Genomic DNA, 19,503 nt, shown 5'->3' with positions numbered 1-19,503 from the left:
ATGTACACATATTTGTAAGTATATATGTTTCTGTATAAATAAAAGATCAGTGTAAACATGAGCATAGCATCTGATATATAGTTCCTCATAACAAAGATAGGTGTTCTTGCAATGTTAACATTTTGTTTCATTAAAATACTTTGCACCATGTAATGAGATGAAGAACATCTGGTAAGGAATAGATTTATTGTGAAAAATTAAAACAAATTTATAAAATACTAAATTGATATCCATTGGAGATATTGATTAGGTAGTTATATACACAGATCCATTCATAAATTGTTCTCCTCACTTTGAAGATGTAAATTATCTTAAGTGACTCTTCACTTAAGGATCAAACTTTTGTGACTTTATACATGGTGCATCTTCTCATGGAATTCCCTTTCATCCTCTTTTCTCTCGCTTTCCCTTTAAAACTCAGCTGAATGAATGCTTCCTCTGGGAAGCCTTTGCAGATTCCATGTTGATTTAGATCTTGTGCTGTGAACTCTCAGCCCACATGAAGACATTTATCGTGACACATGAAGATATTTATAGTGACACATGAAATTGGCCTGCAATAGCCTGACCCCTCATCATGTATCAAGTCACTGAAATAGCAAGCCATGTCTTATTCAACTTGGTGATCCCAATGTTTATGACAGATTTGACACAAATAGATTCTCCGTGCTCATTTTTTGATTAAGTAAATAAAAAAGATAAAGCGTACAATACATTTAAAGTTTTTTTTTTTCCTTTTGTTCTATAGGTAAACTATTTCTAATATCTGAAGTCAAAACCTATAAGGAATAGATGGAACCAAGGTAATGGAACCAAGGAACAATGTGACTTACTTTGTCCTCTTGGGTCTCACGCAGAATACAAAGGAGCAGACAGTTCTTTTTTTAATGTTCTTGCTCTTCTATATTTTGACCATGATAGGCAACATGCTCATTGTTGTGACTGTAACTTTCAGTAAGAGCCTGGGCTCACCAATGTACTTTTTTCTTGGTAGCTTGTCATTTATAGATGTCATTTATTCCTCATCTATATCCCCCAAACTGATTTCAAACTTGTTCTTTGGGGAAAATACCATATCCTTCCAATCTTGTATGGCTCAGCTCTTTACAGAGCACTTTTTTGGTGGATCAGAGGTCTTTCTTCTGCTGGTGATGGCCTATGACCGCTATGTGGCCATCTGTAAGCCTTTGCATTATTTGGTCATCATGAGGCAATGGGTGTGCATTGCACTGCTGGTAGTCTCCTGGATTGGAGGTTTTCTGCACTCAGTAATTCAACTTAGCACTATTTATGGGCTCCCATTCTGTGGCCCCAATGTCATCGATCATTTTTTCTGTGACATGTACCCCTTATTGAAACTCATCTGTACTGACACCTATGTCATTGGATTCTTAGTTGCGGCCAATGGTGGATTGATCTGCACTATTGTATTTCTCCTCTTACTCATCTCTTATGGTGTCATCTTGCACTCTTTGAAGAATTTAAGTCAGGAAAGGAAGTGGAAAGCCCTCCAGACCTGTGGTTCCCATATCACTGTGGTTGTCTTCTTCTTTGTTCCCTGTATTTTCATGTATATGAGACCTGCTAAGACCTTCCCCATTGACAAATTACTGAGTGTGTTTTACACAGTCATAACGCCCATGCTGAACCCATTAATCTACACTCTGAGAAATTCAGAAATGACTAATGCTATGAAGAAGCTCTTGAGAGAAGAAATGTCATATCCTGTGGTAAATAAGTGCATCTTCCACCACAAGAGAGTTATTTGACATTAGAGTCCATTTCCTTGGAATGCCGATGTCTTCTTAAATCCAATGCTGGATTTCCTTCTTTCAAATAACGTATGATAATTATAACTTTAAAATGAATGCTGTGATCGTGCTATTAATAACAGTTTCTCTCCCTGCTAGCATGTAAGGACTATAATGTCTTGTTTATCAATTCACCTAGAAAGCTGTAATGACTATGTAGCAAGGAGTCAATAATATGTAATGAATTAGTGAGAAAAAATTTATATAGTTACACTAATCTTAATCAATTATTTCATTGATGTTTTTCACTTTTTTCTGAGAATATTATTTTTATTTAGGTTCTTCTCATTTAGTTAATTCTTTTTATTTTAGTAATTAAGATATTTTACGCTGTATAGATTTTCTTCTCTAATAAATACAGTTGCATTGTATACAAAATTTTTAGTGTAATAATTCTACTGTTTTAAAGAAACATTGAAGTGTGACAGATAAATAGTAAAAATAAAACCCATGCAAAATGTGATAAAGTGTAGAATAAATTTCTCATTTATCACTCATTATAGTCTCCAGTCCTCTTCCCCAGAGGCAGTAACTTAATTTGTTTCTTAAGTTTCATCAGGTAATGGTCTTTGCAAATGCAAATATATTTAACTATAATAATTTTTTTTCTTTGTGTGTAAATGTTTACTTTAACTATGGAACATCTTGAAGACATTTCCATACAAGTCCATATAGATCTCTTAGTTTTTCTCATACTGTATGATACTGTCTTATAAATATATACTAAAATTAATGTATCCATTCCTCTTCATGGTGTTCCTCAACTTTTGCTATGACAAATAATTTTGCAGTAAATATGCGTTTTTGAATATGTGCATGGAAGAATTCCTAGAAGTGAAACTGTCAAAGTATGTATTTGAATCAATGGTCAGATAGTATAGGTTTATAAAGTGTTGGTATTCATAGTTAGTGCCAAACTGCCACCCTTGAGTTTGTGCTAACTGTTGCACTCCTGCTCACAGTCTGGCAGAATATTTTCCTCCACATTCTCAACAACCAGTACCTGACAAATATTTATGGCACATAACAATCTGACTACAGTTATTTTATTTTAACACTTTAATCAGAATCCTTTTTACATTATTGAGTTAGAGCATCTTTCCACGTATATTATGACTTTCATTTCTTTTTCTGTAAATTATCTATTCATATGTTTTTTCTGTTTCATTCCATTGTTGGTCTTCTCCACACTGATTTCTATGAGCTAACATTAATTATATAATTAAAAATGACCCCTTTTACTATTGTATATGCAATTATTGTTTTTCTGGCTTGTGCTCAGTTTTTACATTTTTTACGCTATGTAAAATGCTCTTTTATGTAAAATTTTTTTCCTTACACTTTGTATGTTTTTGGTTTTTGAATCTTGCTTAAAAAGACCTCTATTTCACTCTTACCAAAATATTCTACAAGAATATTTTAGCATTTAATTTTTTAAGATTTTTGTGGTCTTATATTAAAACTTTTGATTCATCTGGAATTTATCCTTATATAGGAGTTAAATAGGGATTTAATTTTAGCTGTTTTTATAAATTTTAGTTGTTTTTTATAGTTGCATAATTATCTTTTTTATATTGATTTGAAATCCCGACTATTGTATTCTAAAGTCTCTTGTGTATGTGGATCCAGTTGAGGACTCTATTCTGTTTTATTGATTTCTTTATTCACGTTCCAATTGACACAATATAATTGCTTTGATATATAACATTTTCATATATGATAAGACTAGCAGTCCCTCGTTAGAATTACTTTTTAGAATTATGCCTAGTCTTACATGATTTATGTTTCAAAATTGTTTAACATAAAATAATAAATTTAAATTTAAACAAGATAAATAATATGATTAAAATAAGTTTACAGGTAAGTTAAAATAAGTTAAAGATAGTTTAGTCACAAAAAAAAGTGCAGTTATTATTTTCAATAAGATTCAATTTAAGAAAGTTAACTTAGGAAGAGTTATATATCTTTAGATTATTGAAAACTGTTATCCAAGAACAGAATAGATCCATTTAACAAGTCATGTCTTATATCCTTGGCAGTGCTTCCTTTTTCTGCCTGTGCTACTTATTCCTTATATATTGCTGCTATTCTTCACTCATGACCACTAAAATGTTAGCTGACACTTTTGCTGTAAGAAAAACCATTTCTTTCAGGAAGTGCATGGATCAGGTCTTTACTGTGCAACTTTTTGTGCTGCTGACATCATTTTGCTTATGGCGGTTGCCAGTGACGACTACGTGGCCATCTGCAAACCCCTGTACTATGAAATCATCATGCGTGACAGGGATGTGGCTTCCTCTTTTGAATGGCATGAGCCAGAGGCTTTGCCTTACAACCATTCATATCATCTTCACAGTCTGGCTGCCTGTCTGTGGCTCCAATATCATAGACCTTCCATGTGTGACTTAAACCCTTTGTTGAAACCCATCTGCATGGACACTTGTACCCTGGGTCTCCTTTTGCTGCCAACAGTGGGCTCATCTGCCTATTATTTTTTCTTTCCTCTTGAAGGTCTTCTATGTGGTCATCTTGTGCTCCCTAAGGATCTATAGCTTGGAGAGGAGATGCGACACCCTCTACATCTGTGTCTCTCATATTACTCTGGTCAACTTAGTCTTTGTGCCCTGCATGTTTATATGTTTGCACCCAATCGCCACCTTCTCCATTGATAAAGCTGTGGCTGTGTTTTTTACCATGATAACTCCCTTGTTAAATTTCTTAAACCTACACACTCAAAACTTAGAGGTGAAAAATGCTATGAGGGAGTTCTTGAGTAAAACAGTGACTTTGAGACATGATCATGACAATATAAAATGACTTTATCCTTTAAATGGAGAAGAGGAAAGAAGATAATGTCTATGGTTCAGGGCAAAATGAATACTATTTGTCAAAAGTATGTTGATGTTGACCTATAAGCACTCTGAGAAAAGGTCCAGGCAGGAAATTATTTGTCATTATAAACATATCCTTTTTAGATTTATGTATTGCCCAGTTGGTTTTCAGACTTTGATTCACTGTTAGAATTAGTTAGGGTTCTTGTAAAATGCAGATTCTCAGAACACAGCAATAGAGATTTTAATTTTATAGTTTTGATGTTAGATTGGCATATCTACCTTTTAAACCTATTATTCAGGTGTATCTGAAGCCAATGATCTTTGCATATGCCTTGAGCTGTTGTGTTCACATCATGAGCCTATTAATAGTCACCTTAGTTTTCAAATCTTCTTAAATTGCATTGAAATATATATAACCAAATTTACAATTTTAACCATGGTAAGTCTCCATTCAGTGATATTATGTTAATTAATATTGTTATGTAAACATCACCACCATTAATCTCCAGAACTGTTTCATCTTCCTAAATTGAAACTCCCCTCTCATTAAACAATAATTCCCCATTCCATCTCTCTGAGCACCAGGCAATCAACATTCTACTTTCTATTTATGAATTTGACTACTTTAAGTAACTCATGTAAGTGAAATCATACAATATCTGTCCTTCTGTGACTGCCTTATTTTACTTAGGATAATACAGGTTAATCTATGTTTTAGCATGTGTCAGTATTTCCTTCCTTTTCAAGGCTGAATAATATTCCATTGTATGTATTTACCTCATTTTGTTTATGCACTTATCTAACAGAAGACACTTCAGTTGGTTCTACTTTCTGGCTATCGTAAATAGTACTCCCAGGAAAATGGTAGGGTAGAAATAGCAGGGGTTTGAGTCCCTGCTTCCGATTATTTCGAATATATATCGAAATATAGAAATGCTGAATCATATGACTATTCTTTGTTTAATTATTTGAGGAACTACCATAATGTTTTCCATAGCAGCTAAATCATTTTATATTCCCACCAGCAACACACAATTGTTCCAATTTCTCCACATGCTCTCTTACATGTTTTATTTTCTGGGTTTTAAAAAAATATATGTAATAGCTATCCTAATGGATATGAACTGGTATTTTATTATAGTTTTGATTTGTATTTCCATAATGATTATTGATGTTAATCATCTTTTCATGTGCTTACTGGCCATTTTATATCCTTTTTAGAGAATGTCTATTCAAATCCTTTGCTTATTTTAAATTGGTTTTTGGCTTTTTATGTTGTTATTGAGATGTAGAAGTTATTTATATATTCTACACATTACTGCCCTATCATATGTATTGTTTGCAAATCATTTCCTCCAACCTGTGGATTGCCTTTTTATTCTATTGTAGTGTCATTTGATGTACAAAAGTTCTTAATTTTGATAAAGTACAATTCAACTATTTTTTCTTTGCTTGCCTCTGCTTTTAGTGACATACCCTGAAATCATTGTCAAATTCCACATTATGAAGCTTTTCTTCTACATATTCTTCTAAACGTTTTCTGGTTTCAACTAGTATTTTAGGTCTTTAATCCGTTTTGAGTTAATTTCTGTATATGCTGTAAGTTAAGTGTTCAGTTTCATTCCCTTGCTTGTGGATATCTAGTTTCATGACACCATATGTTGAACAGGTTGTTCTTCCCCCAGTGAATGCTCCTGGCGTCCATGTCAAAAATAATTTGAAAGCATAAGCAAAGGTTTATTTCTAGACTCTCTATTTTATTCCATTAGTCTATATGTCTGCCTTTATGCAAATACCACACTGTTTTGATTACCACAGCCTTGTAGCAAGTTTTAGGATCAGAAAGTGTGAGACCTCTTACAATATTTTTCTTTTTCAAGATTGCTTTGGCTATTTGGACTCTTGAAATCCCATGTGAATTTTAGGATAGATTGTTCTATTTCTGCAAAACACACTTTTGGGATTTAATAGGGATTACACTGAATCCATAGATCACTTTAGGTAGTTTGACATCTTAACAATATTAAATCTTTCAATACATGAATGTCTTTCCATTTATTTGTGTCTTTTATAATATCTCTCATCAACATTTTCTAGTTTTCAGTTTACAATCCTTTTGCTTCCTTGGTTAAGTTTATTCTTAAGTATTTTATTGTTTTTAATACTTTTGCAAATGAAATTATTTTCTTAATTTCCTCTTCAGGTTGCTCATAGATGGTGTGGAAATTCAACATCTTTTTATGATAGAAAGCTCCCAAAAATTGGGTATAGATGGAATGTACCTCAATATAATAAATGCCAAATAAGACAAATTCACAGGTAACATCATATTCAACAGTGAAAGTTTAAAAAACTTTCCCACTAAAATCAGGAACAAGATAAGAGTGTCCACCCTCACCAATTTTTTTCAACGTGGTACTGCAACATGAATTCCTGTGCAATTTTTAGTTTTCTATATGTCATGTCATATCTCAGGTGAAGTAATTTTCCTTACTTAATTAATTTTTACTTAGCCTTACTACATGAAACAATGCTTCCAATGGTAGCAGGTTCCAATCCTCTGTATCTCACTTAAACATCACCTTCCAAGAAAGACCTTCTTTGATAACTTCATCCATAGTAGAATTCTCCTTCTTATTTTCTAACTCTTACCCTCTTTGTTGTCTTATAAGCACTGAATAAGACTATAATTACTTTATTACATCATGCTGTTATTGATTGTCTGATTCTATCATAAGAATATAAGGCCCATGTAGGAAGGACCTTTTACCTGTTTTTTCCCCCCAGCTTTATTATTTGCTGTGTTCTCACTCATAGCACAGTTCCTGATGTGGAAATTAATCAAAGAAACCTTAACTAAACCGGAATTGAGAAGGCCTGTAGTGGGAGCTTTAACTTACTATTTATACATTCTGAGTTACATCAAAGAAGAAGAAGCCTATGCTTCCATATGCAACAGGAAGTAAAACTACTTTACTATTGAAGGAAGATTTCTCTTCCCATCGGGCAACAGCCCTTCCATTGGGAAATGCTGCAGCTCAGCCTATGATAAGTCATTGCCTCTCTGAACTGTCACTTTCCCCCAGTGGTGTTTCTTTTAGAACAGCCCCTGTCTACTCCAACTTTCTCTGTGTAAAAGGAGCTCCCTTCCTTTGTTTTATCAATTTGTCTATGGCTCACTGTAGCATGCATATCCTAGATTGTAGTTCTTTTGGCTATTCCCAAATAAACTGATTTTAAGGGTAAAATAACAGGTGAATTTGCTTTTTAAGTTGGCAATGGCATAAATTAGATGCTCTTAATTAAAAAATAATTAATAATTGGATAAATAATCAGTTATTACATCTAAATTGGTAACTTTTTTTTAAACATGTTATCACACCTCAAGGCAGAATAAATTGAGTATTAAATATAAGAAAAGAAAAATTTCCTATGGCAAGTGGGAAAATACTTGGTAAACTAATCTTCACTGGAACAAAACAACTTGGCTGAAATTTTATTCTTGACTGGCGGCAGTCTCACAATGGTTCTAAAGCTATTTTTTCCCCATGTTAGATCTTTCTGATATTAATTATGTGATTTGGCCTAGTAGCGCACAAGAATATCTCTCAAAAATCTCAAGTCAAATAATCCGGCTATCCCATCATGATAGAATGAGAAGAGCTAAACAATTGTATCGCATTTTTCTATTTTGAAGTTAATAGGAAAGATGCTACTCCAGAAAAAATTTCTGGGAAATGGCCAGTCGCTATCTTCTAATATAAACTTAGGAGTTTCTTGTCTTTTTTGTAAATTATCCTAAATGATAAACTTTTGTTTTTCCCTGTACACAGTGGAAATTCTTTTTAAAAACGTGTGGTGCACATAAAAATTATCTCTAGAATAGCCAGAAGACTCCATGGAGAAAATGGACAGACAACCGAATGAAGCAAAATATATCCTCAAGTAATAATGCAGCTTTTTGTCCTCTGTTCTCATGCTGAGTGAAAGAAGAATAACAGGTCCCTATGAGTGAGTTAACTACTCTTCCTCCAGACTGTGAACAAGCCTCCACGAGGTAAGAATAACTGTAAATAGTGGGAACCAAGCTTCAAAATTTTGTGAATTTCTTCATTGAGTAAGAAACTAAATCATTTTGAAATAAATCAACCTTGCATTCCAGGCTTAGTTTTCTCACTTAAAAATGTGTGACCATGGGGAAATTAATTATATACTCTGAGCCTCAGTATCTTCAACTGTGAAATGGGGATTAAAGTTCTTGTTACTGTAAATATTAAATGTGATACATTAAATTGTGAGCATGTGATTGGAATCCACTGCAGGTGTTGCGAACAGTGGAGTGATATGTTCACAATAAGACTTTACAAGGACCCCTTGTGGTACTTCAGGGGAAGAAATTGTTGGAGGACGGAAAGAGCCTGGAGAGTCTTGGCAGGGGGCTATTTCAGTGGGCCAGGAAGAAAATCTGGGAAATGATCAAATATGTGATATATTAGAAACCAGAGTCAACAGGGCTTGTTAAATGTATCACTAAGTAATATGAGAGCAACAAAGGACTGAAAGAGCTGTGAAATTTATTGTCTGAACAATTACATGAAAGGTGGTATCATTTAATGAGATGAGGAATATTTATGTTTATTGGTGTTCCTCATCTCTAATTTTGTGAAAAATTTAGTTTTATAAGTACTATATCGATATCCAATTGGAGATGTCCAAAATTGGAGATGTTGCATATACACGCTTGAAAATTTGTGGGGAGATAGGGGCTGGAGACACAAAACTGAAGGGCTTCAGCATTGATTGGTTTCAAAAAGGTGGACTATCCATCCAAAGGTTCTAAGAAGAGGTCTCGAAGAGATCTAAGACAATCCAGGGCAGTGACTTTCCATTCATTATTTGATCTATGCATTTTGAGTATGTAAATTACCTTCAAATGGTCTCAAGTATTACAATTTTGTGACTCTACGAATGGTGCACATTTTCATCGAATTCCCTTCCCATCTTCCCTTTTTTCATGTTCATTTAAAACTCTGCTAAAGCAATGCTTCCTCTGGGAAGCCTTCTCTGATTCCAGTGTGACTGGCATCTTCCTACACTGTGACCCTTAGCACTGTGTGAATATTTTTATAATGGCACTCATTACATTGATCTGGAATTGACTGATCCTTCATTATGCATCATATCACGGAGGGTAGGCAGCTATGTTTTATTCAACTTGGTGACCACAATGTCTAAGAGATATTTGACACAAATAGATACTCCATACAGAGTTTTTTAATTGAATGACTTAATATAAGATTAAACTTATAACACATTTAAAAGTTTTCACTCTTTTTCTATAGGTAAAGTGCTTCTAATAACTGAAGTCAGCACCTATAAGGGTTAGATGGAGCCAAGGAACAATGTGACTTACTTTGTCCTCTTGGGCTTCACACAGAATCCAAAAGAGCAGAAAGTCATTTGTATCACATTTTTGCTCTTCTATATTTTGGCCATGGTGGGCAACATGCTCATTATTGTGACTGTAATTGTCAGCAAGATACTGAACTCTCTGATGGAGTTTTTCTTCTACCATATCATTTCTAGAGGCCATTTTTTCTTCAGTCATTACCACCAGATTGACTTCAGACTTGTTCTTTGGGACAAACAGATTTTTTTCAATCTTGTATGGCCCAGCTCTTTACAGGACACTTACTTCCATTGGTGATGACCTACGACCCCTATGTGACCATGCTTAAGACTTTGCATTTGTTCATTATCATGAGGCATTGGGTGTGAGTTGTGCTGCCGGCAGTGTGTTTGGTTGGAGGTTTTCTGCACTCAGTAATTCAACTTTGCACTATTTATGGGCTTCCATTTTGTGACTCCAATGTCGTTGATCACTTTGCCTGTGACATGTACCCCTTATTGAAACTCATCTGTACTGACACCTATGTCATTTAGTGTCTTAGTGGTGGCCAATGGAGGATTAATCTGCACCCTTCTTTTTGTTGTTACTCATCTCTTACGGTGTCATCTTTCACTCTTTAAAGAACTTTAGGAAGGGAGGTGGAAAGCCCTATAGACCTGTGGTTCCCACATGGTTGTGGTGTCTTCTTCTTTGCTCCCTGTATTTTCAGATTTGCAAGAACTGTAGAGACCTTCCCCATTGAAAAATTACTTAGCGTGTTTTATACAATCATAACTTCCATGCTTAATCCACCAATCTACTCTGAGAAATTCAGAGATGAGAAATACTATGAAGAAGCTCTGGAGAAGAAAAGTAATATCTGGTAATAATTAAGTTTGCCATTCACCATGAAGTCCTTTGACGTTAAGGTGAATCCCCTTAGTATGCAGAAATTTTCTTAAAAGTGATGCAAACTTTTCTCCACAGGATCTATGATAATTATAATTAAAGAATGTACTATAATTATCTAGTAAATATATATAACTAATATGTACATAAAATGAACTTTAATTATAATTAAAGAATTAATTATACATTCTGTTAATAACAGTTTCCCTGTTAGAATGTAAGCGCTATGTCTTAACTCTGTAGCTAGAAATGTGAAATGCATGTACAGCAGGGAATCAGTAAATAATATGTAATTAATTAGTCAATGAAATTTCTATACAGTCATGCTATTATTTAATTTCTGCATTTACTATTATAACTTTCTTATAGTTCTTAATTTTGTATTTAGTCAGATTCTTGTCCTTTATCTTCATTCTATTTATTGTACTAGTCAAAGAATTTAATGCTATGTAACCCATTCTATTTTTTCCATTTCATCTACATTATATATGAGCTTTTTAGTGTCATATTTTTACTTTTTAAATAAAAATTGAAAGTGCAATAGATAATAAATATTACATCAATCAATAAATTTTATTTTTATTAATTTAATTTATTTAATAATATTGGATTTAAGGTAATAAAATTTAATAATGAATTAAATTAATACTTACTTTTATATTTATGTATTTTAAATATTACTAATTAATTAATATAAATTAAAAATTAATACAGAATCCATACAAAAATGGTAATAGTATTAGAATCAACTTCCTACTCATCCCTCATCAGAGTCTTCCACTTCTTTAGATGCAGTCATATATTCTGTAAGATTCTTCAAGTAATAAACTTTGCCATAAGCCATGCCATAATATCCCATCATTTGAATGTGGCTTTTTATTGACTGGATATTTGGTTGCTGATATCTGTGACTAGTTTCTCAAGCTCCTATAATGTTATTTTAGTCAGTTCAGTGGTTTTCCTCATGTTTCTGTGGGGAATCTAGGACCTGGAACATCCTAATCTGTCATCTTTTGCTAGAGGCACATTATCAAGGCATTTCTTGGGAAGCACCCTTCACAGATAAAGTTTTGAGAATCACGAAATGCTCAAATTTTCATAAATCATTCAAAGCAAGCTCATTGTCTTTGCAATTACAAAACAAAAAATCTGAGTGCATAGAAATGGTGTAGGTCTGTATTCTCCATATATTTTTCTTCTACTTCCCAATCTTCTGCCACACGTGGGCTGACTCCTTTTTTCTCTTTCTGCCCCCAAAGGGAAGTTTTACCATTATTCTTGCCATATTAATTGGACTAAAAGTCATTGTTATAGTTGTCTTAACTAGTCATTCTCATTGAGAGCCTTTTTCTCATGGTTTTGCTGTGTGAACAAGATTTTCCGTATAATTTTTGTAAGAACATTTAGGAGAAGTAGATGATAGGAGTAAGTATATTAGAATGATTCATGATTATGAGCATTCTCATCATTATATAATATGATATGATTAGAAATACTAGAGCACATTGTTTGAGTGAAACAGCCCTGAGACTTAATTTTCCATTTATAGTGTGAATTTTTGCAAACCACAGCATACTGAGGATTCAATTAAAGAGTAATGATCTAGATCTTACCTGGATCAAATAAGTAATCCTTGTAAAGCTCTTAGTACCACTGAATGCTTAATAATTGTCAGTTATTATGAACATTCTTTATTACTGGAGTCTTCAAAAGTACAACAGAAATATCCATCAATCTAAACTTTTTGTGAGATTTAGAAGAAATGGTACTCTGCATCCTCCTGTTGTGAAGAATGTTTTGAAAGCTGACTGTCATTTAAGAGGCTCTTGAGGACTGGAATGATTTCCAACCTCCTTGGCTATTACTGAACCTCTGTCTCCCGGTTTTCTAATATACATTTGTCCAGGGCCTCCATGTTCTTGGGGCTGAGCCAATTGTGGGTCTGATTTTCTCCTGACAGGTTCTTTGTGCGTGGCCAAAGGGTCATTTTGCTGTGAATCTGAAGCCAAGCGAGAAGGCAACCAGCATACAAACTGACAAAATAAAGTGAGATAATTTTTAGAGAACATAGTATGGCGCGGTGGTTAAGAGAAGGTTATGGAATCAGATTTCCTGGGTTTGAACGTGACCTGGGAAATTTTTAAAACTCCCTATGCCACATTTTCTTCGTCTATAAAAACAGTAATGATAGTACTTATCTCATAAAGTCATTGAGCCATATAAACAATTTAATATTTGGTAAGTACTTATAAATGTGCCTGACACATAGAAAACATTATAAAAGTGTTTGTAAAAACAAAAAGTACTAACTTGTACTGACCTAATTTCCAGTTGGGATTGGATCTTGCCCTCTCTTTATCTTTCTAAGTGAAAAAAGTACCCTCTTGTATGATCAAACTAACCCAAATTATGACCAACATATGTTTTACTTAAAGTTCAAATACTTGTGTATGGAGTCTTCGGGTCATTATTCAGCCTCTGGAAGTCCTGTAAGCAGGAGAGTTTCAGATAAGGTGGAAGCATTTGGTAGTCTGGAGTCAACTGAATCAAGATTGTGTTCCATCTCACTAGTTAATGCAACACTACATGTGTGTCCCAAACTCAGTCCCATTTTAATTTCAGTTATTAAATATAATACAATAGTAATACTTTATTATTATTATATTTATTTTATGCATTAGAAGAGATAATGTATGCAAAGCCTCTCGGACAATGTCTGGCACTCAGTAGGTGCTTAATTAATGTCACTGTTTTTGTTGCCTCCCTCACTTCTACATCAGTGTCCAATTTGTCTGGCTTTTTTGAACTCTGTGATTTATTTTCTAATATAAGATAGATGAGATTAACTCTGAATAATTTACTTTAATAATGTCAATGGCATCCAAATTAAAATCAGGTTAAAGAAAACCTCATAACTGAATGAAATTTTTAATGTCAAATAAGAAAGATGTGGCATAATTATAATTGTATTAAAGCCTATTATTTACGTACTATAATGTGGCACATGCTATGAAAGAATTGCTTTGTATAATCCTCGCCAGAGACTTATGAAGTACCTACAATTCTCCCTGTTCTCCAGAAATAATTAACTGAGGTTTGGAAAACTTAAATAACCTACCAAGGTCACAGAGCTGGCAAATACCTGAGGTAGGATTTGAACCGATGAAGTTTCACTTTAGAGCTTGCACTCTTAAACACTATGGTAAATGTTACATTAATGACACATACCTGAATAAAGAAACAGTTTCTAGTGGGGAGAGATAAGCAATGAATAAGTAAACATCCACAAAAAAGATGAAGGTGTGAAAAGTTCTTACAAAAGAACGCAGTGATGTGATACAGAGTGACGCAGAAGGCAAGGGTCCACTTTAGATTGGGTGTTGAAAGAAGACCCAAGACCAAGAATTTACAGCATTTATCAACCATGTCAAGGAATGAGAGATAATGAGCTGAAGTTCATGAGCAAAAGCACTAATAGTAATTTCTGTTTGCGGAATGGGAATTTTATCTGATTTGGGTGAATATCATGAACTACTCTTGTCTCTTCTGACTCAAAGATCACTGAGCAACCTTAAGTTTATTGTAATGAATTCAGCACTAACTAAAATCAGGATGCAGCTAAATAAAACATTACAACATACACACACGCACGTAAACATATATTATATATATTCCAGAAAATATTATTTCAACATGCTGAGTTAAGCATATTTGTGGAAAGAAAGTTATCTGTTTAATCAAATATACACTAAAATATAAATGGCCTTTTCATAGATTATAAGACTGTGCTCAATTGCTCCTCACTCGAATACATGTCTCCTTGAACTTGTCCAGTATCACTCTCTCCCACGTTGCCTATGTTTCTGTTCCGAGGCTTCATTCTTAGCTAGGGCTTAGCTAGGGTTCTTCTTTATTCCCAAAATGCTTGTCATCTAGAGGCCCATATGACTGGCTCATTATCATCACTCAATCTTAGTCCAACTGCCACCTTCTAAGAGAGGTCTTTCTTAACCAATGATGTAAAGCCATCCTCTTTCTCCTTGAGTTACTATCAAACAATCTGTTAATTTTCTCTACAGCATTTTCATTATCTGATTTATCTGTTTATTGTTTATTCCAACTAGAATATAAACTCTATAAAAGTAGAGGCATTGCTTATTCTGTTCACTACCACATCTCCAAGCACCTAAAACAGAGATTTGCACAGACTAAATACTTAATAAATATTTACTCAATAAATTGCCATCATCTCCATGTAAAATATTTTCTGATAAATGAATTTATAAAAAGAAGTTAACAGGAATGCTTCTGAAATTGATGACTTTCTACCTTGGTGATAAATTGAAATGGAGAATTTTAGATTAGTTTTGTGTATGTCATAGTTCTTATCTGAATAGATAGAATTATATCTAGAAAGTTTAACTGGAAGGGATTTAGTATATGAAATTAAGGCATAAAGAATCTTAGGAAGGGCTACAGCGCAGAATCTAGTGAGAGCGACAAGGAGCAATTTGTGGAAGTACATCTGACAGGACTGGCATCCTAAAGGAGATGCTGCCTCTGCTGACACCATGACCATGCTGACACTGGCTAACTGTGAAGGTGCCACCTCTGTGCTGACTTACAAACCACTCTGACTCTGACATCATACAAGAACACAGGCTCAGATAACTAATTTCCGATTTGAAGACTTGTGCAGATGATCTTGATTGGCAGAACCCAAGTCACATGTCTGCACTCAATTGTCAAGGAGATCTGGAAAAAGTAGTCTTTTGGATTTTGTGTCAGAAAAGTGGATACTACATGATCTTGGGTACTAACAAAATGTCTGAGTGCATTCAAAGATTTTGGGTAGTCACACAAACCTTCCATTTTCACTACATTTGGGGATGGAGCTTTGTGTAAAGTATTTTATTTTATCTGATAGATAGTTGCCCTTGTTGCTCTTTGCCCCACACATAAGAAAGCAGGGAGACATAAAGAATCACAAGCAGATGAGTGAGCAGAAAAATTATTGATACTAAAGAGAGCTATTGATATATTCAATTAATATTTACTGAACACCTACTCTGTAAGCATTGTGCTTAGTGCTCAAAGAGAAACACAAATAACTGAGATATTTCTTAACCTTCTCAGTATGGTATAGCATGTGATTTGGTAGCAATTTTAGAAAAGCATTTTTTTAAAGCTATCTTCTATCTTACTTTCTTAATGTTTTAGATGGAACATTTCCCAAACTAAAGACAAAGAAAAAGACTCTATTTACTCTCAATTTAGGAGACTTAAAGTTTAAATTCTTTACTAAGCTCTGTACTGCGCTGGAGTATACTTCCTAATCATCCCTTCAATTTCAGTTTTTCTTCTCTGCCTTTCCTATCACCTCCTTGTATACTCACCTTTTAGTGTCTTGAACTTGATAACCTCTTTTCAAAGTTGAAAGTCTATGTGTAACAGTGTTTCCAATGGATGCAATTTCCTATCATTTGGATCTCAGCTTAAACATCACCTTTTAAGAAAGCTCTTCTCTGATTATATTATTCATAGTTGAATTCTCCCCCATATTTCATCACTTTTGATCCATCTGGAATTTATTTTGGTACAGGAGTTAAATAGGGATTGAATTTTAGTTGTTCTAAATTTTAGGGTTTTCTTTTATAGTTGTGTAATTATTTTTCATCATGTATTTGAAATCTTGAGTACTGTATTCTAAAGTCTCATATGTATTAGGATCCAATTGAGGACTCTATTTCATTGATCTGTTTATTCAGGTACCAGTTGACATACAATATAATTGCTTTGATATATAGTGCATTTTGGTATGTGATAGGACTCATTACTTTCTTTTTCAGTATTATGCCTAATCTTGCATATGTATGTTTCAAAATTAAGTTGAAAATAAAATAAGGTTTTAATTTAAATAATATAAATAATAGAAACAAAATTAAAGGTAAGTTTACAATTAAGTTAAAATAAGTTTAATGTAGTTTAGTGACAAAACAAAGTTCAGTTATTATTTTCAGCAAGATTCAATTTAAGAAGATTAATTTTGGAAGAGTTTATATCTTTAGAGTTCAGAGAACTATGATCCATGAAGAGAATATATTTTTTCATTTAACAAGTCCGCTTTTATACACTTGGGTAGTGCTTCCATTTCCTGCCTGTGTTACTTATCCCTTAGAGACAACTGTATTCTTCTTCCATGACCCTTACAAAGCTAGTTCACACTTTTTCTTTAAGGAAAACCATATTTTTCAGAGAGTGCACAAGTGAAGTCTTTGCTGGGCATCTTTTGGTGCTGCTGAGATCATTCTGCCTATGGTGGTTCCTAATGAGCGCTATGTGGCCATCTGAAAACCCCTGTGCTATGAAATCATATGATTTCCTGTGTGCTATGAACCCCTGTACTATGAGTGACAGGGACTTGCCTTCCTTTCTCTAGAGGCATGAGCCAGAGGCTTCATCTTTACAGCCATTCAGGTCCTCTGCACTGTCTGGCTGTCTGTCCGTGGCTCCAGTGTCATAGACCATCCATGTGTGACTTAAACCCTTTATTGAAACTCCTTTGCATAGACACTCATACCCTCAGTCTCTTCATTGCTGCCATCAGTGGATTCATCTGCTTGTTAAATTTTTTCTTCCTGATAGTCTCCTATGTAATCATCTTGTAATCCCTAAGGACTTGTAGCTTGGAGAGGGATGAAGAGCCCTTTCTGTCTCTCTCACATCACTGTGGTCATCTTAGTCTTTGTGCCCTGCATGTTTATATATTTGCACCCAATCAACACCTTCTCCATTGATAAAGCTGTGGCTGTGTTTTGTCAGAATTAGTTAGGGTTCTTGTAAAAGGCAGATCTTCAAGGACACAGCTATAAAGATTTTAATTTTGTGGATTTGTTGCTGGATTGATATATCTACCTTTTAAGCAAATTACCCAGGTGTATCTGAAGTCAAAGATCTTTACATGTACTTTGAGCTATTATGTTCACATCAGGAGCTTATTAATGAAATCACTTTAGTCTTTAAATTTATTTTTAATATGAGGTAAAACACACATAACAAAATTTATGATTTTAATCGTTTTAAGTATCCTGTCCAGTGGCATTATGTTAATTCACATTGCTATATAAACTGCACCACCATCCATCTCCAGAACTTTTTCTTCTTCCCAAACTGAATCTCCACACCCATTAAACAGTAATTCCACATTTCTCCTCTCTGAGCCCCGTGCAACCAACATTCCACTTTCTGTCTATGAATTTGACTACTTTAAGTACCTCCTGTAAGTGAAATCACATAATCTTTGTTTTTTTGTGACTGCCTTATTTCACTTAGGATGATGTATTGTAGATTAATCTATGTTTTAGCATGTGTCAGGATTTTCTTCCATTTTAAGGCTGAAAATGTTCCACTGTGTGCATATGCCTTGTTTTGTTTATACATTTCTCTATCAGTAGACACTTCGGTTGCTTCTACTCTCTGGCTATTGTGAATAATATTGCCATTAAAATAGGTGTAGAAATAACAGAGTGTAGAAATATCAGAGTGTTCGAGTCTTTTCTGTCCATTATTTTGGATATATACCCAAAATGGAACTGCTGAAACATATGATAATTCTTTATTTAATTTTTTGAGGAACAATTATAATATTTCCCTAGAGGTTACATCATTTTACATTTCTACAAGCAATGTACAATTGTTCTAATTTCTCCATATTCTCTCCTACGTGTTATTTTCTGTTGTTGTTTTTTTTTTTTTTATAATATCTATACTAATTGGTATGAAGCTGCATTTTCTTATGGTTTTGAGTTGCCTTTCCCTAATGACTAATGATGTTAAGCATCTTTTCAAGTGCTTACTGCCCATTTATATATTTTCTTTGGAGAAATGTCTGTTTAAATCCTTCGCTCATTTTTAGTTGGTTGTTTGGGGTTTTTTTTTGCTGTTTTGAGATGTAGAAGTTGTTTGTATATTAATACCTTATTATCTATATTTCTTGAAAATCATTTCTGCCATTCTGTGGGTTGTCTTTTCGCTTGCTGTTGAGTCATCTGATGCCCAAAAGTTCTTAATTTTGATAAAGTACAATTTGTCTGTCTTTTCTTTTCTCGTTGTGCTTTTGGTGTATACCCAAGCAATCATCGCCAAATCCAACTTTCTTCTATGTTTTCTTGTGAGAGTTTTATAGTTTCAGCTAGTATTTTAGTTCTTTGATCCATTTTGAGTTAGTTTTTTGAATATGGTGTGAGTTCAGAGTTCAATTTCATTCATTTGTTTCTGGATATCTAGTTTTAACAAAGCAATTTGTTCAACAGATTGTCCTATCACCATTGAATGCTCTTGGCATCCTTGCTAAATATCAATTGAAAACATATGCAAAGATTCATTTCTAGGCTCTCTATTTTATTCCACTAGTCTGTATGTCTGTCTTTATGCCCATACCACACTGTTTTGATTACCATAGCTTTGTAGTAAGTTTTGAAATCAGGAAGTGTGAGACCTCAAACTTTGTTCTTCTTTTTCTATCTTGTTTTGGCTATTTGGAGTCCCTTGAGATTCCACG

General features: G+C 33.9%; 1 protein-coding gene and 2 pseudogenes across 1 annotated transcript; all 3 read left to right on the top strand.

The window, feature by feature from the left end:
• Window positions 1-806: 806 nt before the first annotated feature.
• On the top strand, window positions 807-1,738 carry OR4A47 (olfactory receptor family 4 subfamily A member 47). Its single transcript, NM_001391853.1, is given in 2 exon segments — window positions 807-1,709; window positions 1,712-1,738. Coding segments are annotated over 2 exon segments (930 nt in total).
• Window positions 3,831-4,628, top strand: OR4C250BP (olfactory receptor family 4 subfamily C member 250B, pseudogene; annotated as a pseudogene).
• Window positions 10,032-10,922, top strand: OR4A141BP (olfactory receptor family 4 subfamily A member 141B, pseudogene; annotated as a pseudogene).

This window comes from Equus caballus, chromosome 12, assembly GCF_041296265.1.
Source record: "Equus caballus isolate H_3958 breed thoroughbred chromosome 12, TB-T2T, whole genome shotgun sequence".
In the NCBI taxonomy this organism is placed as follows: Eukaryota; Metazoa; Chordata; class Mammalia; order Perissodactyla; family Equidae; genus Equus; species Equus caballus.
The sequence above is the reverse complement of the archived record's forward strand: the minus strand, read 5'-3'. Positions and strand labels throughout refer to the sequence as shown.